We start from the raw sequence: 27447 nt of genomic DNA on the forward strand, positions 1-27447 counted from the left end.
AATGATTTAAGTCTCTCCCAGTCATTTCTAGGTCACAGGCTCAAGCTGTGTAATTAGTAACTAACATTTGCATTGAGTTATGTGTTTCTTTTTCTGTTGCACAGAGGTAGCAGGATCAGAAAGAATGGTATCTCCAAAGCTGACCAGTCGTGTGGGCTCCTGCATGCATTCGACTTCTCTCCCTTCTTCCATTCCTCTTTCCTATCCTGTATTATTAACTGCATTTCATTTCGTTTCGTTCTTTTTTCAGCAATTCATCGCTTCATTTATTTATTTTGTTTGTTCTGTGACTGACTATTAGCACAAAGGCATCTGATCGAAGTCAAGTGCAGTCTAAATCAGTTAGGTTCCCGATTCATCACATATCTTCTTGATGACCAGATGTCATATTGTGAGTTGCATCCCATTCTTTCTTTCTAATACACTTTATTATATTTCATTTTTTCAAGCTTTGGTTAATAGTCTGATTAAGGTATTATACGCATGTAAGTTGCCTATCCTTTTCTATCTAATATTTGCTTTTATGACGCATAGGCACTGAAACTGAGTGATGATCTCCATCTCACAAGTCGATGTGTCGCTTGCTAGTATCGGCTATCAGAGTTGTACTTCAGCTGCTTCTTGCTACTACAAGTAGCCACAAATTAGAACTTTGAGTTCAAGCTTTAGTCTGTAAAGTAACAATTTAAAAGGTTCCAAAGTAGGAAGTACTGTATTAATTGAATCATTAATTGCTTATATGCAGTGGGGCTTAATGGACGAAACACTGGAAATTTACAGACTTGCAGCAGACTCTGGTATACAGAGAGAAGAGATCTGATTACATCCCTTCATTTGCTTTTACGGGTATTTTCTTGCAATCCCGGCCACCATTAAGGGTCATTTGGGCATCACTTTGGACATCTGGCTTTTGGTTTTCAGGTAACACAGCTTTGTATGTTTTTTTCTCTCTACAGGCTGCGGTGCTTGATCAGGGACTTGAGGATGATATATTGGTTGACTTTCAAAAATATCTAGAAGAACTTATCAATTCTGGACTTAGACATTGATTTTTTAATGCATTGTTATTATATTGTTTATTTTTATTACATTTTGACTTAAGAAGTATCTGAAGTTATTTTTTTCTAATTGTCGGCCAAAGAGATAAGCAAGTATACTAGAGTTTACAGCTATTCTTTAGTTTTGCATGATGATATAATTTATTTTTTGTTTACATTAGTTAGCTGTTTAAGCTGAAATGATTGGACTTGATAAAATGTTTTATTTAAACGTGAAAAAGAAAATTGTGCATGTTGGTTTTGATTTGATTAACCTCTGGGCAAAGATGGCCTCTTTATAACCTCCGAGTAAGATTTTGAGTTTGATTATAGCCTCTTTACAATTGATGTTGGCTTATTATTTTTTATTAATGAAGATATATTAATTTTTCTCTATTGAACTTAGTTGCTTATACACAATATGTATTATGATGTTTGTTGTTTACTTTGCTCTACTATGTGCATACTGGATAACATATAAATCATACAATAACAACATTGAAATTTGATACACTATATGGTCTCCAAGCATAGTATATTGTAAATGTTCATTATTTACCTTTACTAGATATTTAACTTATGTTGTAAAGATGTTTATACAACAGCTGGTTAGAATTTTCGTTCTTTCTTTGGATGATGTAAGATATGGTGGGAGGGCCATTTTTTTTATCAGACTTTGATCCTAAAATGTTTTTGTTTTGTTTTGTTGTGTGTGTGCTGAAGAATTTGCTGTTAATGTAGGAGCTTAATAGAGAAGAACCATCTGGGTTGGGTGGTCCTCAGTGTGAGCGCTATGTTCTTGATTCGAGAGGTTCTCTTGTAGAGAGACGAGCAGTGGTTGCTAGAGAAAGACTTATTTTGGGACATTGTCTTGTCCTATCAGTTCTGGTTTTGCGGACAAGTATGCATGATAGCTTTTCATGTTGATTGTTTACTTATCTAATATGACTGCTGAAGTCCTATATGGTTTATTGTTGTATTCTGTGGCAGACTATATTTCTAATAGCTTATTGATGAGGGTGAGGGTGAAACTTGTATGACAATCTGTATTTTCAGGTCCAAAGGATGTAAAAGAAATATTTTCTGTTCTAAAAGATAGTGCCGCTGAAGTCAGTGACAACAATGCCACTGTAAAACATCAGGTACATTTTTATAACCATTTGCTGATATTTTTAATTTTTATGTATCATAAGTCATATAAGTTAATTTTTTGGTGTTTTGAGGTGTGGAATTTTTCGTAGCACAAGTAACTATTGAATGTACTCTATGATCTTTTGCTAAAGAGGTGGTCAAAATTTTCTCTTACTGTCTCTTCATTCATTGAACGTATTCTATTGAAAGGAAGAAAATGAGAAAAAGGCATATCAAACCCATATGTCTAAACTACATAGTGGAGGCTGGATTCATGTGCTGATACAGATATATGATTTCCCTAATTACATATTCCTCCACTGATTACAAGATTCTAATATTTTTTTAATGAGGATATCATTGGGGTCAAAGAGAAGAAGATTGTCATGAACCATATCTGCCCAAAACTTAGGCATTTTGGTAGAGACATGAATGGTTTTTAAATCTAGTGCACCTTCATTGTCATGATATTTTATATTCCTTTGTCAAAAGTACACTATTAAATTAGCTTGGTAAACTGATGAATGACTTCTTTTTGTTGTGTCTTTTCTGTGTTGATTTAATTTCTGAAGAAAATAAACAAAATATTGTAGATATGAAGATGTTGCAATGGATGAGTGAACATTCTAGACAAGATAAGATTAGGAAATAATCCATTAATACCTATTTCTGAAAGATGACTAGGTGGGTTTGATATATGTGGAGAAGGCATGTTGAAGGTATAGTAAGGAAAATGGATCAGATGGAGAATAGCTCTATGGCTAGGGGTAGAAGGAGAACCAGGAAAATCACAGGTGAAACTATTAAAAGAGATTTAGAGTTAATAATTTAAATATGCATGATTTTTGACTGCACACAGCAGCATTGTTTGATTCGTTTAGCTGACTTCCTGACTCCACCTTGATTGACAAGACTTCGCCTGAATATCAAGCTTTATTTGCCTTTCTGACGCACGGGGTTTCTTGTTCTTGAAATTTGTGTCACTTTCTCACAGTTTTCACACTTCATTTTGCAGATTACTTTCAGTCTCCTTTTTACTCTTGTGATATCATTCATATCAGATGGTTTGAATACAGTGCCTGACAAAGCATCGGTTCTGTCTTCTAATGCCTCCTTTAGACGTGAATTTCATGAACTTGTAAGATGAAGTATTATTAATGTTTTGACCTTTGAGAAGCACTGCTTGGCTATTTTGTGCTAATTTTGGATATTGTTGATGTTGTTTCATGCTTAAGGTGATAGCTGCAGGAAATGATCCAATTGTTGATGGCTTTACTGGTGTCGTAAGGCTTGCTTGGTTGGTACATTTAATGTTAATACAAGATGGTATTGTAGCAAGGGAAACTATCTCAAGTGGCTCCTCAGATGAAACGGGTTATCTTAGCCAATGCTTGGAAGTCATATTCTCGCATAATGTTTTTCAGTTTTTACTGGATAAAGTTCTTCGTACTGCTGCCTACCAGGTTCATTTGTGATGACAGATATTTGTTTTATTTTATTTTTCAAATTTGTTTTTATACTGGAACAAATTCATCGAGTCAGAAAAAAACTTCAATGACTTGGATATGGGATCCTCTATGAATACAAAGTTATATGAGAGCAACAGATATATACTGAAAGAGGAACTAACAAAGGAAAGGTTTCTCAATATAGCAAATACTTCGAATATCCCAACATATCTGCGACAGAATCCTTTAACAAATGATAATTTCAACACCAAATAAAGTCCAAATGCCTAATCTTATCCTACTTGACTTAATGAGAATTATGCTCACCAAGTATACCAACAGGTGGCATAGACTTTACATTGCCCAAAGATTTGATTCCCTTCATTCTCCCAAAACCAATGAAACTAGTACTAGTCATAGGAGCTGACTATTGCAACAGAATAGTGCAAAATAGATCTGAAACAGATTTAGAACTCAAACTGACCATATTGTATAGCAAGGGAAATAGTCATATGTGGCTTCAGAACCCACTAAATATCATCATGACTAATTCTTTTAAGTTTTTAGTTGAAACAAATATTTTTTTTTGATAAATTAAGAATTCCATTATGATGAGAGAAAAAAAATACAAAAAAGTGGGTGAATAGTATTGCCCTGTATAAAAGCAAAACACAAAACAAAAACCTACCAAAAAGCAAAGCTCTCCAATATCTCAACATGTCCGGAAGAGAAATTCCTCTAAAAGCATCATAAGCTTTATGTGAAATAGATTGAAATTCCTCTAAAAGCTTCATGAGCTTTATGTGAAATAGATGCTAAGTGTCTAATCCTATCCCATAAGACATGTATATCAGAGAATCTGTCATTAAAGGTGTGTGCATTATGCTCCAATCAGATAGTCCAAATAGTGGCAAAAATTGCATTGTTTCACATAATTTTGTTTCTTTTCTACTACTAAACCCAACAAACCTAGTCAATCAAAATATATCTAGAGTTGCAGGTCACACCCGACATTCATCAAAGATGCTAAACAAATTGTCCCATAAGAAACTAGCCATTTGGCAATGCAAAAACAGATGCGAATTTGACTCTGAATTTGCCCTTCACATAATACACATCAGGGGAGAAGCAACAAGTCATTGGTATTAATTCTATTAAGCATAGCTGTCCATATAAAAGATTTTGCTTTAGAGAGAGCTTTGGATTTCCAAATGAGTTTATCTAGACAGAAAGTAGTATTACAGGACTAAGAAAATAAATGGAAGAAAGATTTTTAGCTAAAATTGCCAGAAGAGTCAATAGATTAAATCCTTTTATCAGGGATAGGAGACAAAGAAAAATCATCAATGAGGCCTAAGAGCTTTGGACTTTCAAACGTGTGTATAAAGGATAAAGGAGGTTGTATTCAAGTAATGAAATAGGAATTAAAATTAGGATTTACAAGATAAAAACCCGAAGGTATCAAGAGAGGAGGAGCTTTGCTTTGTGCTAGTAAACTAATGGGCATGATGCAAGAGATTCAAATGGGTTTTTAAGTTGAGGATTCATGAATTTCAAGGTCGTTGCAGTCTCAAAGATAATTGGAACCTTTGCTTAGTTAAATTGTAGTCTAGGTAGAGGAATTTGGTAAAGTGATAAACGATTAAGGCATCAAAGGGTTTGGAGTGTTATCCGTAATTGTTTTAGAAATGGTTTTGTTTATATTATCTGGAATAAAAAATGGCTATTTAATTATTTATTGATTTTAGCTTTACATGATATTATACTTCACGGATGTGCATTTGAGATACCAGCTTTTTGTCTTACAGAATGAAGACGAAGATATGATCTACATGTACAATGCATATTTGCATAAGCTGATTACCTGCTTCTTGTCTAATCCACTTGCAAGGGACAAGGTCAGTGTATTTTTATATTTTATTTTCTGTATTTCGTCCATAAAAAAATGTCAGTTAATTTATTCCTGACCAACTATAGAACAAGCTGATTTAGTAGGTAAAATGCATAACACATTGGGAAGTTTGATTCTGACTGCCTGGTTACTTTATGTAGCCTCTTATCTCGTTGTAGCTGCTGTATCTGCATATTGTTTTCTGTGATTTTCATGATGGAAAGTTATTATGTTATTTGTAGCTTCCATATTTCTGCTACCCCACCTCACTAGTGTATGTTGGCTGAAGTTGAGTTTGTTTTTCCCAAAGGAAATGGATGTTAAAATTTGAAATGTGGTTTTTCCATTCTTCTTTGGTTCATTGCTAGTTCCCCTACCTGGCCTTAGAATGAAATTGCAGTGGCTTTTGTGGTTTTCAGTTGTTTTGTTTAAGGTTGATATTTCAGACCAAAGGGCCACACTTCATTATTTTGTACTCTTGGCCTGAAATTTATGTAACTGCTCAACACAAAATGCAGCTTTTATTTTGTTCAATAACTTAGATGTTTAACTGCACTTCTGATAGAAACTGACATCAAAGTAGTTGCAGAAATCTCTAGTCTTTATTACTGTAGCCACACTGCTACAAGTGTGATATCACAGTTACTGCTAATGAAAAATTATATAAGAAAAAAAAAATTGGACTATCCTTGAGCTCCAGTTTTGATAGGCTCAAGTTTCCCCAGTTTTCACTAATGTCTTTTCCTGCCTACTCCCAAAATTGCATTTTTGGGTTCAAATCATTTGTCTGTCATTCCCCTTGTGAACTCAGATATAGTTTGTTATGCTTCCTTCTTTAGGTTACCCTCTTCTTTAGTGATTTTCGGTTCCTAAATCCTATAAAATTATAATTTGATTTGTGTTATTCAATTTCTTGAGGTTGATTCCCCATTTTTTTCTTGATAGAGTGAACTGGTACTAGAGCTCAAAGGACCTCCTGTGAGATTAGTTCTAGGGGATCACTTCCTTGCGTGACAGGTGCCATTGTTAGTTGGGATTTAACTACCTGACCCACAATTTACATTTCTCTACCTGTGTAACTTGCTGAGCAAGTTAGCAAGTTATCCAAGTCATTATGGCTGCTATACCATTCTACTCCCATGCCTACACTCATGCATAGTTCAACTCAGTTACTTCAATATTCATCTATCTGATTTTATTTCTCACAATACAATGTTTCATTCAAGGACCATATTGCCCATATTCCTTCCTTGGAACAGCTTGTTGACCTTCTTAAAAAAAGGCACTCAGCAATACATATTTGTGACTAATGGAGAAGATGAGATTCGAAGATTTATAGCTCCTAGCTCAGGGAAGTCCACCTAGGCAAAAATTAAGGGGCATGATATAATGAACTCGTGTTAAAGCTTGAGTGAGTTTATGCGAGACTAGTTTGTAGGACTAGAATCTGCAAGTGGGCAATAATAACCACAGAATAGGTTTGATACCATATTAGTATTGAGTGAGGCAGTGAGCCTATCTCAACGCCATATAGAAGTTCTCTAGACATTATCTTGAGGCATGTGGTCTCTAACTGTAGTTATTGCAGTATATCAGCATAACAATGTTTTTATTCTGCTTTGTTCTTTTTTCGTAAAAATATTCACTTATATTTATTTGTATACTTTTTGCAGATAAAGGAATCCAAGGAATGGACTATGAGCATGCTTAGTTCATATCGAGTTGTTGGATCACATGACTTTTCACAGGACAGTAGCACAACTTCCCGTGGCACTGAAATGAGCCCTTTACCATTTAATTCAATCTTGGACTTTGTCAGTGAAATTTATAAGGTCAGTTAGAACAATTAGCTCCTCTATTTATATACCCTAGATGAGCTACGGGGATGGGGAAAGGTTATGCATCCTTGAGCCAACAGCAGCTTCATTGTACAATGAAATATTTACACTTATTTATTCAGCAAGCAATTATGTTTTTTAGATCTGAGTTTCAGCTCATTGATATTAATTTTGTTCTGCTGTTTGATGATTGTTAGTATCTCAGTGCAAATGATTCCACTAATTAATTCTAACGGTTTTTCTTTTATCATTAGTTATCAGAAAGTTGATGTTCAAAGAAAGTAATTCTTTTTTCTGTATTTCCTTTTCTTTTTGGAACAAAAGAATAATTTAAGTAAGATGAAGAGAAGAACAATAGAAAAGAGGATAAGAGTTCCTCTATACAAAAGAAAAACAAACAAAAGATTTCTCTTTAAGAGATGCGAATCTCCATCCATGATTTCATGACCAGAGTTTGGTGCCTCAAAATCTTGATTAATTCCACTTATAATAATAATGCAAGGCATACAAACTTAGCTAATTTATGGGGAAATAAACTCATCTAAACAGTACGTATGGCTGTAACTTACAAATATTATTGGTGTCAATTACAATCAATCCGGTTGGCATAATTGATTAAGCATAGTCTTATTCAATCTTCAGAAAGAACCAGAGCTCTTGTCTGGCAATGATGTTTTGTGGACGTTTGTAAATTTTGCTGGAGAGGACCCTACGAATTTCCAAACTCTTGTGGCTTTCTTGAATATGCTGAGCACCTTGGTAAGGAAGTTTCTGATTGCCTTAAATTGATGCTTTAGTGTTGGACTGCACCTTTTGATTCTGCTGTTTTTGTATACTGCTTTTCAGGCTTCCAGTCAAGAAGGTGCTTCGAAGGTTTATGAGTTGCTTCAAGGTAAAGCATTCCGCTCAATTGGGTGGAGTACTTTGTTTGAATGCCTAACAATTTACGATGAGAAGTTCAAACAGTCTCTTCAAACTGCTGGATCAATGTTGCCTGAAATTCAGGAGGGGGATGCAAAAGCACTTGTGGCATACTTAAATGTCCTAAAGAAGGTTTAACTTCACCTTTTTTTTCGAGTCAGCTTATGTTGTCGAACCAGTTATAATTTACACGTGCTTATACTTGTTCCTAAAAATAAAAGGGGATTCATTTCTGTTTTTAAATCTCAATCCCATATGGCTTAACTGTAATGGTCTCTTCCACCACTTTGTCCTTCTTAGACTCTCCATGTTTTAACTTGGTTTATTATGAGTTTGTCTAAGAAGAGCTGTAGTATCAGATTTTTTTTCCTGTTTGGTATCATATTTGCATGATGCACTCATACTATGCTAAATGCTTGGTTTAATTTGCACTATGGGGGGGTTCTAGTTTCATTGTTGGATGAAATATTGCTATATTATTTATCTCCCAATTGTATTTTACTTTTTATTTGTCTTATATATACAGGTTATGGAAAATGGAAACCCAATAGAAAGAAAAAACTGGTTTCCTGATATTGAACCACTGTTTAAGCTTCTTGGTTATGAAAATGTACCCCCTTATTTGAAGGTAGGATTTCTTTACTGTGAGGTTCTTGTTGGAAGTCTAAAAGTGTACTTGGAGTGAAATAATTGCACTGTTATTCTAAACAATCTGTCATTGTTTGCGATGGGAATATAGGGCGCTCTGAGGAATGCAATAGTCACATTTATTCGTGTCTCTCCGATGTTGAAGGATAGTATTTGGACCTATCTTGAGCAATATGATCTGCCAGTAGTTGTGGGGCCTGATGTCCAGAATAATCCACAATCTATGGCTTCTCAGGTTGGTATATTTGTCTTACAAAATAAGTGAAGGTTTTCTTTTTAAAAGTTACATTTCATTCTCAGGAGCAAATCTTATAGAACCTCATACTGTTAGCTGCTACCTGCTAGATCAAGAAATCCATACATTATATCTCTAGGACATCCCTACTTTGCAAGCAATACATTTAAAATGTAATTATCTAATTATTTGACAGGTCTACGATATGCAATTTGAACTCAATGAAATTGAAGCAAGGAGAGAACAGTATCCTTCAACTATATCATTCCTTAATTTGATAAATGCTCTTATTGCTGAAGAAAGAGATTTGAGTGATAGAGGGAGAAGGTAGCAGTCATAGAATTTTAAATATTTGTTTTAGTTTCTAATATCTACTCCCTTTCTTGCTTGCATGCTAAAGTCAAAGTGTTTGTTAATTTTTCAGATTTATTGGCATATTCAGATTCATCTATGACCACGTTTTTGGGCCATTTCCTCAGAGAGCCTATGCTGATCCCTGTGAAAAATGGCAGTTGGTTGTTGCTTGCCTTCAGCACTTTCATATGTGAGTTCTTTTTGTTGCGGATTTGAGAAATAATGTTCTTTTCACCCCCCCTCCCCTCCAATCTCTTTTGCTTAACTAGAATCAAGAGAACAGACTTCTCTATCATGTTAAGTGAACCTCATTATTTGTAATTCAAGCTTCATCAAGAGCTTGTATCAGAAGATTATTAATAGAAAGTGTTATTTTATATTTAAGTTAATAAGAGAAGTGAAGGGCATTGGATGGATTAATTATGAATTTCTTTAGGCCTTTGGCAATGCAAGTACTTTGTGTGATCCACCATCATAGTCTCTTCTTGGCTGAGTTAAATCTCAATTTGGCCCCTGAAATTTGGCCTGATGCTTAGAATGACCTCCACAATTTCGTTGGCCCCAATTAGAACCCCCAAATTTACAACTGTGGCTCCAGCTTGCCCCTGTGATCATCTCCGTCACCGGAATGCTGATCTAGCGCAATTGCATGACATGGTGGACACTACTTAAACGGCGGCGCATTGGTTTCGCGCGCAAAACCTTTGGAAACCACGTAGTATAAGGGTTTTCTTGATGTTTGGCAACTTATGATCGTCGTAGTGGAAAGAAAGAGAGTTTTAACCCACAAAAAACTGAAACGGCGTGGTTTTCAAAGGGCTTGGGCACAAAACCAATGCGCTGTCGTTTAAGTAGTATCCACCGTGTCATGCAATTGCATCAAATTAGCATTTTGGTGACGGAGATGATGGCAAGGGCAAGTTGGAGCCACAATTGCAAATTTGGGGGTTCTAATTGGGGCCAACGAAATTGTGAGGGTCATTCTGAGTATCGGGCTAAATTTCAGGGGTCAAATTGAGATTTAAATGATTTAGGGAACTTAAATGATTTAGGAAAGAACGTCATATAGGAATAGTAAGTTATGGAGGTGATAAAGGGTTTTTAGGGTTCTTGGTACCGTGTTTAAGAGGTGATTAGTATGTGAATGCTCGAGAAGAAACCTTCTCAGCTTGTGGGTTTTATATACACTGAAGTAATTGAGTAATGGGCAAAAGTAAACACGAAAGAGTATAGAAGGGACAAAAGTACACCAAAATGATTATAAAATAGTGGGATATATCCCAAAGATTATTTCCACAAGTTTAAACTGCCCTTCCATTATCTAAGCTTCTGCTAGTCTAATATAAAGTTGCAGCCATGCAGTTGTAACACATCAAATTGCTATACAATAGTTTAAAAAGCATTTCCAGTTTGCCTTTGTCCGAGTCCATTGCTGCTGACGCTGCATATATAGTTAGAAGGGCAATTTTGACTTGTGGAAACAATCTCTTGCGTGTATATGACTATTTTCTAATCTTTTGGGTGTACCTTTTCCCCCTCTATATAATTTTGTGTATACTTTTGTCTATTTACTAAAAGTAATAATTCATGATAATTACATTGTTTTGTAATGAAGCTAATTATTCCTAATTGATACATAAAGGAACTTCACTGTTATCAACAGTTTTCCCTTTTGTATGTGTTTCTTGTGGTTGTTTTTGCAGGGCTTGTAATTTTTCCTTTAGCTTTGGGGCTTTTATTCAGGATTTATCTTCTCTTAGTATAGTCTCATCTGACACTATTTCATATTTGGGGGAATAAAAACCACAATGCAGGATTTTAAACATGTATGACATCAAGGAGGAGGACTTCGACGGTGTAGTTGATCAGTCACGACTTTCAACAGCTAAAGAAACATCACCAATTCAGTTCCAGCTCCCTGTTTTAGAATTGCTGAAAGTATGTGCTTTTACATGGTGTATAAAATTGATATTCTAATGGTCATTATCCTTAGTTCTGAATTTGCAAGTTTATAATACTAAATCTTACAGTTATGTCACTCATTTGGACAAGCATACTACTAGTGCTTGACAACCTACTATCAGCCACACAGTTTATTCCACTGCTTCGATTTCTGTTGTGTCTAATGTCAATGTTCCCGTCAATTATGACATTAGTTCCTCAATCATTTATGTGTGCTATGTATTATGGTTTTTACGAATGTTTATGTTAGTTACTTTGTAGATTAAACAATTTGATTGGTTTCAGGACTTCATGAGTGGTAAGACTTGCTTTCGGAACATTATGGGTATTCTTCTGCAAGGGGTGAATTCTGTCATTGCTGAACGCAGTAGCCAAATATATGGCCAGCTTTTAGAGAATGCCGTGCAGCTTTCTCTGGAAATAATACTACTTGTCTTTGAAAAGGATTTACTTCTTTCTGATTATTGGCGTCCCCTATATCAGGTAATATTTATATTTTTACAACTGATTAGTGAATTTCCCCACGCATGCTTGATTTCCCATTTCCCTATTGCATGGCTAAAAATTATTTTGTGATTTCAATGCCATACTAATGATTTAGCCTGGATATTAATTGGTGATAATAGTGCCAAGCCACACTCTCCAATGTCCTTTTTGAATTGTGGAATTAGTTTAGGAAACCGTCAATGTGTGATTTTGTTGAGATATTTTCCATTCTTGTTTCTTTTTTAAAAAGAAAAAGAGTAAGAAAACAAAAAAAAGGACATCCCGATGCACAAGTATCCCGCATTAACGTAGGGTCCGGGGAAGGGCCGCACCCAGAGGGTGTAATGTACGCAGCCTAACCTAATAATTACATCAGTGGCTATTTCACACGGAGACAACTCAATCGTTGCTCCAAGGCTCCCCTTCAAAAGGAAAAGAACAGCTTTATTTTTAGTATCATATTCTTTTGCATTGGATAATTGCTTATTGTGGTGTTTTTTCTTAAAAATATGCTTGCAGCCCTTGGATGTCATACTTTCTCATGATCATAATCAAATAGTGGCACTCTTGGAGTATGTAAGATATGATTTTCAGCCAAAAGTTCAACAATCCTCAATCAGAGTCATGAGTATTTTAAGGCACTCAAATTACCTTCCTATTTCTTATTCTTGATGTGTAATTTTGGGAGTTCTGCAAACTAGATATCATAGTGTGAAATTGATAATGTTGTTTTGGGGCCACAGTTCTCGCATGATTGGGCTTGTTCAACTCCTGCTAAAATCTAATGCTGCCAACAGCTTGATAGAAGATTATGCAGCCTGCCTTGAGTTGCGGTCGGAAGAGTCTCAAACAATTGACAATAATAATGATGATCCAGGCATTCTTATTCTGAAAGTTTGTTGCTGTCTACTGCTTGTTTTCTTTCTTCTTTCCTTATTTGTAGTCTTCCTAAATTGCCATTTGGAAATGTCGAAATTATCTTTTCAGCTTCTAATTGACAACATCGGCAGGCCAGCTCCTAATATTACTCATTTACTACTTAAATTTGACCTTGACATGCCAGTTGAGCGGACGGTTCTACAACCTAAATTCTATTACAGGTTTGGTTTGTTATCTATTGGTGCTTAGTATTTTTCTTCTTGTAAATGCAACTGTGCCCTTAAAGTTATAATGTTGTCTGCAGTTGCATGAAGGTTATTCTTGATATCTTGGACAAACTTTTGAAGCCTGATGCAAATGCTTTGCTTCATGAATTTGGTTTTCAGGTCGTAAAGTGCTCATCTTGCTCTAACAATTGTAAAATAGTAGATGAGATCTTTGCATCTTTTACCACCATTAATCAGTTACGAATAAGATGTCTAAAGGAATCTTGATTGTTCTCTTGATGCAGCTCCTTTATGAGTTGTGTGTAGATCCACTAACATGTGTACCTATGATGGATCTGCTGTCAAATAGAAAGTACCAATTCTTTGTTAAGGTGCAGAATTTGGGATATATCTGGTTTTCATTATTGTGGTTCTTGTTATTGCTTATGTTTATTTTTAATTATCTAAAACTCCATTCGTTGGTATTATATAGCACCTTGATACAATTGGTATTGCTCCACTTCCTAAACGGAACAGCAACCAGCCTCTCCGCATCAGTTCTCTTCATCAGGTCTTACCACAACCTTTCAGTTTCTCTGATTTTGTTTTCCATTATATGATTTTGACATCTTTGAACTCTTTTCTATTGTACTGGGTATCAATTTGGTTTGGCACTCTTATCACCTGCGAGTATTTATTTTGGAGTTTTGTGTTTTTGTTTGTTTGACAAAATAAGTATTCTATTTATTATCGATTATCAATTATCTATTATAAAAGGAGAGCCAAAAGTAATGTTATAGTGACACATAAGCTTTTAAGTTTCATAAGAAATTGCCATGTCATCCATTGCAATATCATAGAAAAAAGCATCTATCATAGAACTACATTTATACTACCATAGAGAATAATAACATCTATACTGTTAATCTAGTATTATTCTCATAATTTCACACATTAAATTATCTTATTCTACAAAAAAAAATAGAGTATAAAGAATGTTCATGCATTATATTTGGAGAATAATTTTTTTTTTATGAAAAATTATTTGTTTATCTATTTATCTATCTATCAATTTATTTATAATGTATAAATTAAGTAATGATACAATGAACTCTTGATTTATTAGATAACTTATAATATTGCTACATAAACATTTTAGTTAAATTGCCATTTTATAACTTTTCTATCGCATCACTTTTTATTCTTCTTATGTAGTGTTTATCCGTATCTTTTAATGTTTTTTTTACCTTTTACTTTTATGTAAGTTACTCTATGCCTTTAATAGTAATGTTATTCCTCTTTAATAGATATAAATTAGTTAATAAAACCTAATTCATTCTCTCTTCTTATTCTCATATCTATTCATATTTACTATATAAATTCACATTCACTTCACACATCTTCTATGTCTCCTCTTGCATAATCTTATGCCTCTACTCTTTCTCTTGTATCGTTGTTAATGTTTTGCACAATTATTTGAAAAAATTGGTTCATGACCATCAGGGACGGATCCAGGAATTTTAATATGGAGGGACTGGATTTTAGATGAACTTTTTAATTTTTTTTATTATATTTTTTCATTCCATAAAAGCAATTTAGACATAACATATAGTTATTGAGTTGGTTTTTAAAAAGGTTTATCAATATATATATATATATATATATATATATTAAAAAAATTATAAATTCTTTTTCACAATTTTATTTTTAGCATGACAGTTATATAAAAGAAATATAACAATATCAATAATTTATAGTGTGTTTAGTTAAAAAATGATCACATATCTTATTAATTAAAATTAATTCTTTCAAAAATTTTAAAAAATTTATAAACAAATTATAAACTATTAATTATGTGAAAAACACAGTAATCTAATATTTCATATCCTATTTGGAGAATAAATTTTAGTTTGTGACAATCTATTTATTTATCTAGCTATCTATTTATTCATAATGTATAAAAAGAAAAATCAAATAATATACAATGAACACTCGACATATTAGATAATTTCTAATGTTGCCACATGAACATTTTAGTGAAATGCTGATTTTATAGTTTTTCTGACATCATATTACTTTTTAATCTTTTTAAGTAGTGTTGTACCCGCAAAAATTCATAAAAAAAAAAAAACTAACAACAAACAACAACAAAACCTCATTTCATTAGGTGAGATCGGCTACATGAATCAAGTAACGCTATTGAACTCGATCATGTATCATGTCTCCAGTGAAACTGTTAGACGCAGATATCGTTTGACTACCTCTAGGATGATTTTTGGATCTTCCTCTACCTTTTACCCCTCATGTACCTTCCGTCTCATCCACCCTCTTAACTGGATGTCTTACCGATCTTCCCACATGTCTAGATAACGTGAGACGAGTTTCTACCATCTTTTCAACGTAGGCGCTACACCAAATTTCTCTTTTATATCTTCATTCCTTATTTTGTCTATACATGTGTGCTTGCTCATCCATCTTAGTATCATCATCTTTGCCACACTTAACTTATCGTCATGTTCACCTTTTGCTTCCTGACACTCTGTTCCATATAGCATAGTCAGTTTATTGGTAGAGCGATAAAATTAGTTCAAAAGTTACATCCCCCTCTTCTGATCTGCATACTTCTTCATTGAATTTTGTGCTTCCTGCCATGGCTGAAGGAAGAGGGTCACCTTTCAACAGAATTCGGCCCAACTCAACCATTTCGGCTGTGGCTTAGGCTTACCACTAGAGAAACACCTCAAATAAGCCTCAAGGCATCTATTGACAACTCTAGTTTGTCCATCGATTTGAGGATGATATATAGTGCTGTATTTTAACATGGTTCCAGCCAATCTTAACAGCTCAGTGCAAAAAGTGTTCACTGTCTCTAACCGAAGCATGGAATCCCATGCAAGCACACTACTTGCTAAGTTTATCAACCACAACAAATACAAGTTAATAATCAAATTCATCCCTGAAAGATAACCCATTTTTTCAAATTGGTCTCCGAAAGATTTTGTTATCCATATTAGTCCCTGAAAGATACAACCGTAAGTTAAATTGATCCTTTAATTAGATGTTGACGTGTCACATTAGCTGGCATGTGGTATGATGACATGGCATGTTAATGTCACGTGTCACAAAATGATTTGTTGACGTATCATGTCATGTTAAGATACAACCAATCATTTTGTGACACGTGGTTCTTCCCCCTTAATATCCTTAGATGCCTATGAAGATTCTTCTGTTAATGATGATAGTTCATGTGTGCGTTTGAGATATTCAAATAGACCTCTATAACTCGTTAGCAACTTTTATAAATGAGATTAAGTCTAGCCCATTTTCTTGTCAGTAGTCTCAATGTTACTTGTAATCTTGGGCTGACTAATTTAGAGAGTCATATTTTGATACGTTTGAGATGGGTGGTTTGTTCCATTCCTTTCTTGTTTTAGAGAGCATGGTTATTAAAACTTCTAGCTGTTGAGCTGCACGCTGGAGAAGTTAGTAGCTCAAAACATAGAGAAGCATGCCAGACAATCCTTTCTCATCTTTTTGATCAAGGTATAACTGAAGTTGATGGACACCAAACCATGTCCCCGTTTTCATTTGAAGATACTTTGGAAACTGCTGCTATAAGAACTGTCAGCAAGAGTCAGGTAATGAAGGTCATTGAACTTTTGTTGTACTTCTTTTAATGTGGACTCTCATATCACATGTATATTTTGGAATTTATGTTGTTTACAGTATATTATGTGCAGTATCATTTACATGCACCCTAAAGAATAGTTTCCCTCATGGCAGCTAAACACTAGCAGTTACTGTAACTAACCTTTGACCTTGGTATCCCTGCCGCCTTGTGCTATGTATTCAGTATTGTAAATGTAATTAATAACTGTTTTTCCTTAATTTTATATATCCATTGCATTCAAATTAAATGAACACTTTGGAAATACACAAATGTAAAATTATAAGGTCATTCATCCTTGATCCTTAATAATACTACTTTGTCGGTTCTGGTTTATTCATTCATTCATTCATTTTTAGTGTTATAACAGTGTCTATATATTCACACTACTTTACTGAAGTGTTACAATATTTGGCTATCATTTGAGTCAATTATTACTACTGTGATATTCTAGTTGCATGTTTCTATATTATTGTTTGGTTTTCATTGTGCAATACCCGGGTTTCAGAAATAACGTGGATATATTTGTCGGAACATGTGAGAATATCTAATGTCTCATGTCATCATAATTATCTTATTGAATATAAGAGTATGTAAGATGATCTGATCAGCTGCTTTATCATGTATTCTTCTCCTGAGTTGTATTTTTTCTTGAAATTCAGGTGTTAGAATTGCTTGAAGTAATCCAGTTTAGATGTCCAGACGCCACTACTAAGCTCTCAAATATTGTGTCTAGCATGAAGTATGACTTGATGGTGAGATACTTGTCCAAACTTTATTAATTCTATATTTCTTAACCCCTCCTCTCTCTCTATCTCTCTCTCTCTCTCTCTCTCTCTCTCTCTCCAAAATCCATTACATTAACTTTTCAAAAATGGCTCACTCTCAAATTCAGAATATAAGTTCCAATGATCTTCAAGTCTTTGACTATCTTCAAGTCTGTAATATTCTTATGGTCGGATATCTTATTCAGGCGGAAGAAATACTTGGAAATTCTGGAAAGAGTGGTGTCTACTATTATTCTGAGAGAGGTGACCGGCTAATTGACCTTGCTACCTTTCATGACAAACTTTGGCAGGTTTATCTATTTTTCGATTCTTTATTTCTTGATAAAATATCTCTGTTTCAATTTAATTTAGTGTTGACAATATTAGGTTTCATCTGCATCCTGAACATTCTGTATTCTCAATTTTCACTTCCTTTTTGGGACAATGTATTCATAAGAAATTTAATCTACTTTCTTGTTGTAGACATACAATTCTGCTCATCTCCAGGTGAATAATATTGGCAGTGAAGTTGAGCTAAATGATGTGAAAGAGATAATTCAACAGTTGCTGAGATGGGGGTGGAAACACAATAAAAATCTTGAGGAACAAGCTGCTCAACTGCACATGTTGACTGCCTGGTCTCAGGTTGTTGAGGTAAGCATCGTTTTATCTATTCTGTATACTCCTTTTTTTAGAGGATTATTCACTGACTTGGTCGTTTTTTTAAAGGTGTCCACTTCTAGAAGATTAGCAATGCTTGAAAATCGATCTGAAATTCTGTTTCAGTGAGTTGCCACAATCCTCCATCATCAAAATAGTTATAGTGGCTCTCTGTTGTCGTGCGTTTTTGTAATCATTGAATTGCCTTGTCAGGGTCCTTGACACATCTCTTAGTGCTTCTGCTTCTCCAGACTGTTCATTGAAGATGGCATTCATACTATCACAGGTTGATAACTATTGATGTATCCTTTGGATGTGTTGAGTGAGTCATTATCCATGATATACCGGTTTATATTATTTAACATGCCTGCAATTCTCTCAGGTGGCATTGACTTGCATGGCCAAACTACGAGATGAAAGGTTTTTATTTCCTGGCAGTCTGAGTTCGGATAATATAACATGCCTCGATCTCATTGTGGGAAAACAATTATCAAATGGTGCATGCTTGACCATATTGTTTAAGCTTATCATGGCTATTCTTAGAAATGAATCGTCAGAAGCTCTTAGAAGACGGTAATTTACTAGTTGCTTAACTTATTCTTTTGGTATGGATGTACTGTGTTGGCTGGCAAACTAACTCGTGCATGTTTTTTGTACAGCCAATATGCCTTGCTCCTTAGCTATTTCCAGTATTGCCAGAATGTGGTTGATCCAGATGTTCCAACCACAGTTCTTCAATTCTTGCTGCTTAATGAACAAGATAATGAATATATTGATCTCCCAAAGGTTATGCAAACTAATTAGAATATCTAATTCTAGTTTATAGATTAATACATCATCATTACATCCTTTTTCTCCAATTTGTTTTTCATAGATTGATAGAGAACAGGCTGAATTGGCTCATGCAAATTTTTCTACTTTGAGGAAAGAGGCTCAGAGCATCTTGGATTTGGTTAGTTTATCATCTTGTTTTATTTGTTTCTTTATAAACATTAACTATTTACTGACATTTTTCGCTGATGTGCTTATGGTTTGTTTATATGGGGAAATTATTATTATTATTAGGGATAAGTACTGATTTGGTTCCTAAGGTTTAGGGTCAAAATCAAATTCATCTCTAATCTTATTTTGGATTTAAAATCATCCTCAACGTTTCATTTGGTATTAAAATCGTCCTTTTAACTTTTTTCGGACAAAAATACCCTCATGTTTTTTCTTACCCTAACCCCATCATTCACCATCACCACCACCACCAGCTTTATTACCACCAACTATTCTTCTCATATCTATTCATTTTACTCCATCAACAACAGCAACACAACAAAACAATTCAAATTTAAAAATTCATCAACAAGATAACATTCAAATTCAAGAACAATATCAACGACCTCATTTATTTCAAAGAGATTGAGAAGAGAGTGAGACTGCCGGGAAGAGAAGGGAAGTGAGAGAGCAAGAGGGAGAGAGCTGAAAATCATGGCCACCACCTTCGAAACCGCCGCCGCTGTTGCTCTTGGAAATTGCCGCCGGAAAAGGAAGGAAAAGGAGATCTGGAACCAAAGAAGTCCCTGCTAATGCTAACAGAGAAGCTCAGCCTCAATGTTCACCACCATCTTCAACGCTTCAAAAAATTTTGTTTTAAATGCAACATCAAATCCTTCAAATTCAACAACAACAGCAACAACAACAAAGCATTCAGATTCTTTTAAAAAAAAGAATGAAAATCTTAATCAATTACGGAGAAAGACAAACGAGATCCAGGGCGAAGCAGAGACAGCAAGGTCGCCAGTTTGCTCTGCCACTGCTGTCACCGGAGAAGGTCGTCGACAGCCGACAAGGTAAAGGTGACGGTGTGACGGCGCCATGACCGACGCTGAAGAGGAGGGCGACGACGGCGGAGAGGATGTCCTTCAATGGCGAGGCGAGGCGAGGGTGCGGCGTGGCAACGCTAGGGCGACCGTCAATCTCGACGGTGGCGGGGGAGTCCACGATGGCAGATCTCTGCCGTGGTTTCCCCTTTCAACACATGCAACAACAACACAACAACGACACCATTTTGAAGAACACCGAAATTACGGCAATGATGCTCAGGAGGAAGAAGAGGAGTGGGTTCAGAGGGTGGTCCGATTAAGAAGAGAAGAGGAGGAGGAGGAGGAGGAGGAGGAGGAGTGTGAAACGTTGGGATAAGGGGGTATTTTCTTGAATAAGGGGAGAGGACAGTCAAACAGAGAATATAAGGGGGTATTTTTGTGATTTAGAAAAATATTTTATTCAAAAGGACGATTTTAAATTCAAAATAAGATTAGGGACGAATTTGATTTTGACTCTAAACCTTAGGGACCAAAACAGTACTTATCCCTTCATTATATTATTATTATTATTGATAGAAAAGAATTTCATTAACATGAGGAGAATGATAATCCAAATTAAATAGGTGTTAAGGGTTCCCCTATACAAAAGCCAAACAAAACTGAAAATTTATCAGTAAAGCATAGCCTTCCAATCTCTCAAAATGTTTAAAGGGGGAATCTGAGAGCCCCTTTTCGTCCCCTGATCAAAGAATTAAAATGGGAACTGAGAGAGAAGATTTAGGTAAAAATTTCCGTATAGATTTGGGTCCAAATCAGTCTATTTTCTCCATTAACGACTAATACATCAATTACCCACTGGATATTGTTCTATGGGTTGTTACTTCCATGTGCTACAAATTCTGTTGCTTAGTCTGCTTTTTATCCATTTTGCGTATTTTGTTTTTATTTGGATAATACCCAAGTGAATTATTTACAGTTTCAAGTGATTTTAAATTGTAGGTAATAAAAGATGCAACCCATGGCAGTGAACCGGGAAAGACTATATCTTTCTATGTTATTGATGCGCTCATTTGTATCGATCATGAGCGATATTTCTTGGGTCAACTTCAAAGTAGGGGATTTTTAAGGTCATGCTTTACAGGCATCGGCAATGTTTCCATTCAGGTATTTATTCTGTCCACCATTAAAGGTTGCTTCACCACCCTACATTGTTTTTATTTTACAGATGTAGACTAATCATCTCATTAACCAAAAAATCTGACTGATCTTTTAAGGTTTCCTGTTTATTTTAGTCATGACTGATGATGGTACCATTATCGTTATGCTTTCCTTATTTCTTCAAGTGGTTTCATCATTTTGACTTAGTTTTGAAACTAAGATAGTTTCTTTTGCATACTCCTGTACATTTAATATAGCCTTGGGAGTGTATCTCTGTATATACTTGTTAGTGTTTGATGTTGCAACTGCTTTTATATTGTTGTTTCAATATAGCGCAGAAATGCCTTGTTGATACTTCTATATTTGAATTTGTTGCTTCAAAGTCTAATCAAAAGTGCTTGGAATTACCGTAATTTGTATATCTTTAGTTGATAAAAAAATAACTGAATAACACATACTAAACTTTTGACAAACGGAACTTTTGTCTGTTGATCAAGTGGCATTATCATTGCCTTCCCAATGCCTGTACCAGGGCTTGATTCCTAGCTTAGCTAGAATGTGATACGAAAGGAACCTGTTAGTAGTGTGTGAGTTGGTGTGATAATGACCAAAAAAAAAAAAAGCTAATCAATCATTTGGTAAGACACTTGCAACTGAAATTATTGATCTAGTGGTGATATTATCTCAATATCTTTCACCTTTGACCATCCAAATTTGTTTCGTTGAGTCGCAATTATCATGACAGCACAAGATGAGGTCATCAAAGATTTTTCTTTAACAATTGGTCTGCACAAAATGTTGATTTTGAGTCCATATTTTACCATAGTGCATGTTTTTTGGCAAGACGTCGTGTTATCTAAGCAGAGATAAGACAGTATACAAAATATAATATTTCCAGGAAGCAGGAGGCATGTAAATTATATGCCTAATGTAGGTTAAGTATCTTGGCTATACTATTCAAGATGTTGTGCAAACAAAGGGTTGTTTAAAGCATGTTATCAAATTGGGTGGAAGAATCAGGGGATAAATATATGATGGAAAAAACTGACTCAAGCATGAGGCAGTGTTCACTGCATAACTATAAACTTGATAATGTGAGATGGAACTGAATGTTGGGCATAAAAAGCCCATAGGTAGTAATGTTACAGAAGTATGTGCATTGGATGGGTGGACGTATATTAGACTTGATAGAAATAGGAATTAGAGAGAAAATTTAGGACAGTATCTGTTGTGAAAAAGATGGTAATGCTGTTGCGCAGTTCAATAGCTAGATTTAGGAGACTAAGAAAAATTATAGGCAAGACTGTTAAAAAGGATTTAGATTTTAATGTTCAGTATGGACATACTAGAGTGCCATTTGATCCATATAATCCCACGTAGTGTGGCAAGGCCTGGATTTTTTAATTTTTATTTTTTATTTTAATAAAGGAACGAGAAGGGTGTTGTAATGATGAATATAAAGGACTTTGGGAAATTCTAACCAGCTAGTTGGAATAAACTATTAAGCTTTAGGCATTTAGGCGCATACTTGACTAAACATAACTGAATATCATGTTTTTAGAAACCCAACATGTGCTGATCCTGATGATTTTATTCAGTAAAGGTTCCCATCTCAAGGAAATGATAATACTGATTATTTTTTTCATCATTTGTTCAAGGATGGTGGTCTTTCACTGGACTCGTTGCAGAGGGCTTGTACATTCGAGGCTGAGCTTGCTTTACTACTAAGAATCAGTCACAAGTATGGGAAATCTGGAGCACAAGTACTATTTTCCATGGGCCTATTGCAGCATCTTGTTTCAGGAAGGGCAATCAATTTACAGGTGAGTGGGTAGTTTCATTTTTGCACACAACTCATTCATTTCAGCTTTCCTTTTCATCTAGCTTTTACTGACGATGTGAAGCTAAGCAATCTGCAGGGAGTTGTTAGGTGGGTTGAGACAAGGCCTAGAAGAGATGTTGCAGTGGATGTTGATAGACAAAGATTGATTGTAACCCCAGTCTTGAGATTAGTTTATTCATTAACATCCTTGGTTGACACATCAGACTTTCTGGAGGTTTGCTATTGTGTTTATTCTACAAATTTTAAATCTCCTATGATTTTTTTTCTTGCTGCCTTGCTTGTCATTCATTTTACCTCTCAATATTTTGTGGCTTTCAATTGTGAGATAAAGCTGTGTACAAGTATAGCAGTTGTATAGCCTTTATGAGTTTCAGTTACTGTGGTTATATAGCTCTTGCATTTGAGTAGAAGCAGAAGCTAATTGCATGGTCCTATTTGTTCCTAAAATTCTAGTTGTAATAAATAACGAACAAACTCATGAAATAATAGTAAATATGAAAACCAATTATTAGGAAACTACCAACAGAATAAGAAGGGATAAGTGTATACGTATTATTAACACTCAGTGAAGCTGGATCTCAGCTTATTTATGAAGGATATGATAATTAGCAAAACAGAAGGGATAGCACAGGGCATATAGCAGCCCCACTCTCCCAAGTCAATTCCAAAATCAGCCTAAACAATTTTTTTTTCTCACTCTCCCCACATCTATCACTCCTGTGCACTAACAGAATTCACACATGCACTCTGCTCGCTCTACATGCTCACATGGCATTTCTCTTACCTCACCCTCTAAGTATGTCTGTTAGGCCTTCTTTTTCCCTGATTCTGCCTAATTGCTAGGCTGTCCTTGAATATTTTCCCACTTGTAGATCCTTGGGAAATTTATCCTTAATACTAACACCAATCCCAGGGCCAGGAGATGATTAATTGTACTTTTTGATATTCCAAGATATGGTAGAGAGATTATATATCTTATTTACTTCTAACATACCTCCTCAAGCTAATGCTTTCTATGCTTTAAGCTTGCACAATTAAACCCTCTGAGTGAAGATCAGCAAGCTTAGTATATGTGTATATGTTTTTCTGTATGTAGGGAAATGTTAACATTCACTCCTTTGGGTGAATAAGAACATGTCTCCACATAGAGTTACATGATGGCATCCATTGTAGTAATTCAATGTATAAAATTCAAAGGACCTTGTTATTTGTACAACTATTTATTAGACCCAAAAGCTTACACTATGATAGCTTAAAAAAAATGTAAATTTCTAAAATAAATGTGGTAACTTCAAAAAGCATGTGAAAAGATGTATGCATGTAATAATTTCCAGAATAAATTCTTTTTGTGAACTATTAAATTCATAACATAGATCTATTATCACATTTTTAAAGCTAACTTCATTAAAGATAATGTATAGGGTGATTGATGATCACAAACACATAAGTCACAATGCCTATAGTAGAAGGCATCTTCTAAGATATGACTATATTATAAGATATCTTCTTTATCTAAGTTTTAGCATTGTAAATTTTTGTTGTGTTGACAAAAATTGGTGTCTTTTACCTGTATATTATAGGTCAAGAATAAAATTGTGCGCGAAGTAATTGATTTTGTCAAAGGGCATCAATCATTCTTTGATCATATTCTACGTTTGGACATGGTTGAAGTGGATGAGTTGAGGTTGGAGCAGATAAATCTAGTTGTTGGTATTCTTAGCAAGGTAATGTTTTCTCTAAAGACTCTCAGCTAGATAATGGTTACTGTCAGTAGGCAGTTTATAAACTAGCTTCTCTACCTTAAGTAGATGAAGGTGGGATTAAGTGATACTTTTTACTCAATAATCTATTTCAGAGCATGGTAGTTTATTCTATTTTATGGTTTTGTAGTTTCTATTCAGAAGGCTTCTGAACTTCCTTTTCTGAGTTAATGTAATTCTCTGAACATTTGGCTTTTCTGATTCGGTTTCTGTACTTTTTTATTTTTGACTTTAGGTTTGGCCATACGAAGAAAGTGATGAGTACGGTTTTGTACAAGGACTTTTTGGTATGATGCATGGTCTGTTCTCTCGAGACTCTAAGGTTCCTAATTTTGTTGGATCAATTGGATCATCTGAGGTGAGTTTCAAGCACTAGCTTTTTGTAAGTTGTTCAAAATGAATAACATTGTATTATGCATGCGTATTAATCTTTGCCCATGGCTCTACTTTTATCAGAACCAAAGGAATTCGGAACTGCATATGTATAAATTATGCTTCAACTTGAGCTCATATCTATACTTTTTAGTCACCAAAAAATCACTGAGATTGCAGGTATCTTGTGTATAAAATATAGAGGTTGTTAATTACTTTGAAGTCTTTTTCTCATTATGTGTGATGTTTACATTTGTCTTTTTCTCATTTGTTTAACTGATAAGTTTCTATTCTTCTAATGTGCTGTTGCAGTTTTCAGATGCCATGTTGGGTTATCCTTCTTCCATGGAACTTCAACAACCCACATTGAACTTACTTAATTCTCTTCTTACTTCTGTAACAAGCGCACTTGAAAGGGCTTCTGAGGAAAAGTCTTTACTACTTAACAAGGTTAAAAAGAATAATCAACTACTCCACGTACCTTTTTCATTATGCCTCTGTTTATATTTGTGGTTTTTGATGAATGATATATGGGTTTTCATCATGTGCAGATTCGGGACATAAATGAGATGTCAAGACAACAAGTGGATGAGATCATCAATATGTGCATCCGGGAAGACACTCTTTCATCTTCGGACAACATACAAAAAAGGTTGATCCCATTACTATGTCATTCTAGAAATCCAGAAAATGAACATATACCTGATTATATGGCATTTTGCATTTTTACTGCTGGAGGGAGGAGAAAACGGGAATAGAGACTTTGGATAATACGATTTTTTACTAATATGATGCAAAGAATTGTGATACTAATGACAAATCAATAACCCCTATCTTTGAATGCTAATGCTAGACTCCCAATTTAAAATATGGAAACAAAATGGAAATATGATGTGTGGGGGGAATAATTTTAAGTAATTAAGATACTCTAGGTAGTTATAATTAGGATATTTGAGATGTTTTTGTAATTACTGATTCTAATATATTTCCTGTTGCAGAAGATATATTGCAATGGTAGAAATGTGCCGAGTTGTTGCTGGTAGAGATCAACTAATCCATTTGTTACTTCCACTCGCTGAACATGTGCTAAATATCATTCTCATCCATCTTCAAGAATGGTAAGACTTTTAAGTTTCTGATATAAGTAATTAGAATGGGAGAAAGTCAAGATACAGTGGTTAAATGGGGTGTTTAATCTTACATTATTTTAAAATGGGTAAATTATACTTTTTGCCCCTGAAGTTTGACAAAAGTTTCAAAAATATCTCTAAATTTTATTTTGTTTCAATTTTGTCCCAAAAATTTTTTATTTGCATCAATATACCCGTGACGGCTAATTTTTCAAAAAATTTAAGACCAATTCAACAACAATTTCATAAGAACAACCCTCAACACAAGCAAATCAAGCATAATTTTCATGTATTATTGTTAGATTGGTCTTAAATTTTTTGAAAATTTAGCTATTTGAAGGTATATTTGATGCAAATCGAAAACTTCTGGGACAAAATAAAACTTACGAATATTTTTGAAACTTTTGCTAAACTTCAGGGAGAAAAAATATACTTTATCCTTTTAAAATTGTTGCATTATTTTCTTTATTTGGGAAGGAAAATATGAAAACAAATTTAAGAAATAAAAGTTAAAATAAGATGGCTGACTGGCTTCAGCACGTCAGGCAAAATTGAAACAGAAAATGTACTTTTCAATAACTTAAAAAGTATAGGATTAATATTTGTCTTTAGGTTGACCTTTTAATACGTTTTGACAGTTCTGATTCAAACTTGGTTACGAAAACAACTACCTATAGTGCAAAGCATGATCCAAAACAAGACATTGCTTTGTTATGTGGAAAGTTAGTTCCAAATCTTGAACGACTCGAACTGTTGAGTGAGGTATGGCGTTTTGTAATAACAACTATTATGATTAAATATTTAAGTTGCAATGCAAGTTCTGGTCATTCTTTTTTTATGCTTTTTGCATAATTATGGTTATCTGTTTTCTCAGGATAAAGTAGGGCACCATCTCAAAGTATTTCGAAGACTAACAACTTCAGCAAAAGAGATCGCAATTCAAAAGTCAATTTTGTAGATAGATAGATACTATTGCTGCTTGTACCGATTGCTAGTGTATCGTCACTTAGTGTGTCTATAGATAGTGTAAGTAATCAGGCAGATTTGTGTCTCGCACTCGGGTGATGATGCTAAAATTTTGCTGAATTAAGTATACATTGCTTTTAGTTGTAGAAATATTTGTATTTGTATGGTTATCATATATTAAATAGGTGCCAGAGAAAGGGTGGTTTCTGCCTTCAATGTTGGTCACCTTCAATACTTTCAATCCATTTATATTAATTGTTACCAAGTTCAGATGGAA

General features: G+C 34.6%; 1 protein-coding gene across 1 annotated transcript; it reads left to right on the forward strand.

Annotated features, from left to right (window-relative positions):
* The first annotated feature begins 1627 nt into the window (after positions 1 to 1627).
* Positions 1628 to 27447, forward strand: LOC112705424 (nuclear pore complex protein NUP205). The gene is made up of 41 exons (XM_072200259.1): positions 1628 to 1675; positions 1779 to 1938; positions 2094 to 2179; positions 3184 to 3306; positions 3404 to 3631; positions 5425 to 5514; positions 7181 to 7339; positions 7988 to 8104; positions 8192 to 8398; positions 8793 to 8894; positions 9006 to 9149; positions 9346 to 9476; positions 9574 to 9693; positions 11318 to 11441; positions 11751 to 11948; positions 12471 to 12589; positions 12695 to 12845; positions 12939 to 13051; positions 13135 to 13216; positions 13342 to 13428; positions 13530 to 13607; positions 16471 to 16674; positions 17366 to 17458; positions 17677 to 17781; positions 17954 to 18124; positions 18200 to 18255; positions 18344 to 18416; positions 18513 to 18703; positions 18790 to 18916; positions 19005 to 19082; positions 20941 to 21105; positions 22758 to 22922; positions 23019 to 23156; positions 24523 to 24666; positions 24938 to 25060; positions 25159 to 25254; positions 25387 to 25524; positions 25626 to 25726; positions 26076 to 26192; positions 26843 to 26966; positions 27079 to 27447. The coding sequence occupies exons 1-41, from the start codon at positions 1628 to 1630 to the stop codon at positions 27160 to 27162; spliced, it is 5160 nt and encodes a 1719-aa protein (XP_072056360.1). The 3' UTR covers positions 27163 to 27447.

The sequence above is a fragment of the Arachis hypogaea genome, chromosome 8 (genome assembly GCF_003086295.3).
Source record: "Arachis hypogaea cultivar Tifrunner chromosome 8, arahy.Tifrunner.gnm2.J5K5, whole genome shotgun sequence".
Lineage (NCBI taxonomy): Eukaryota > Viridiplantae > Streptophyta > Magnoliopsida > Fabales > Fabaceae > Arachis > Arachis hypogaea.

What these genes read in the sequence shown, in the direction of transcription:
- LOC112705424 (XM_072200259.1), top strand. Translation starts at nt 1,628, where the DNA reads ATGTTTATACAACAGCTGGTTAGAATTTTCGTTCTTTCTTTGGATGAT. An exon ending in TCGTTCTTTCTTTGGATGAT is followed by an intron (nt 1,676 to 1,778) that starts GTAAGATATGGT and finishes CTGTTAATGTAG; the next exon opens with GAGCTTAATAGAGAAGAACC. An exon ending in ACACATCAGACTTTCTGGAG is followed by an intron (nt 23,157 to 24,522) that starts GTTTGCTATTGT and finishes TGTATATTATAG; the next exon opens with GTCAAGAATAAAATTGTGCG.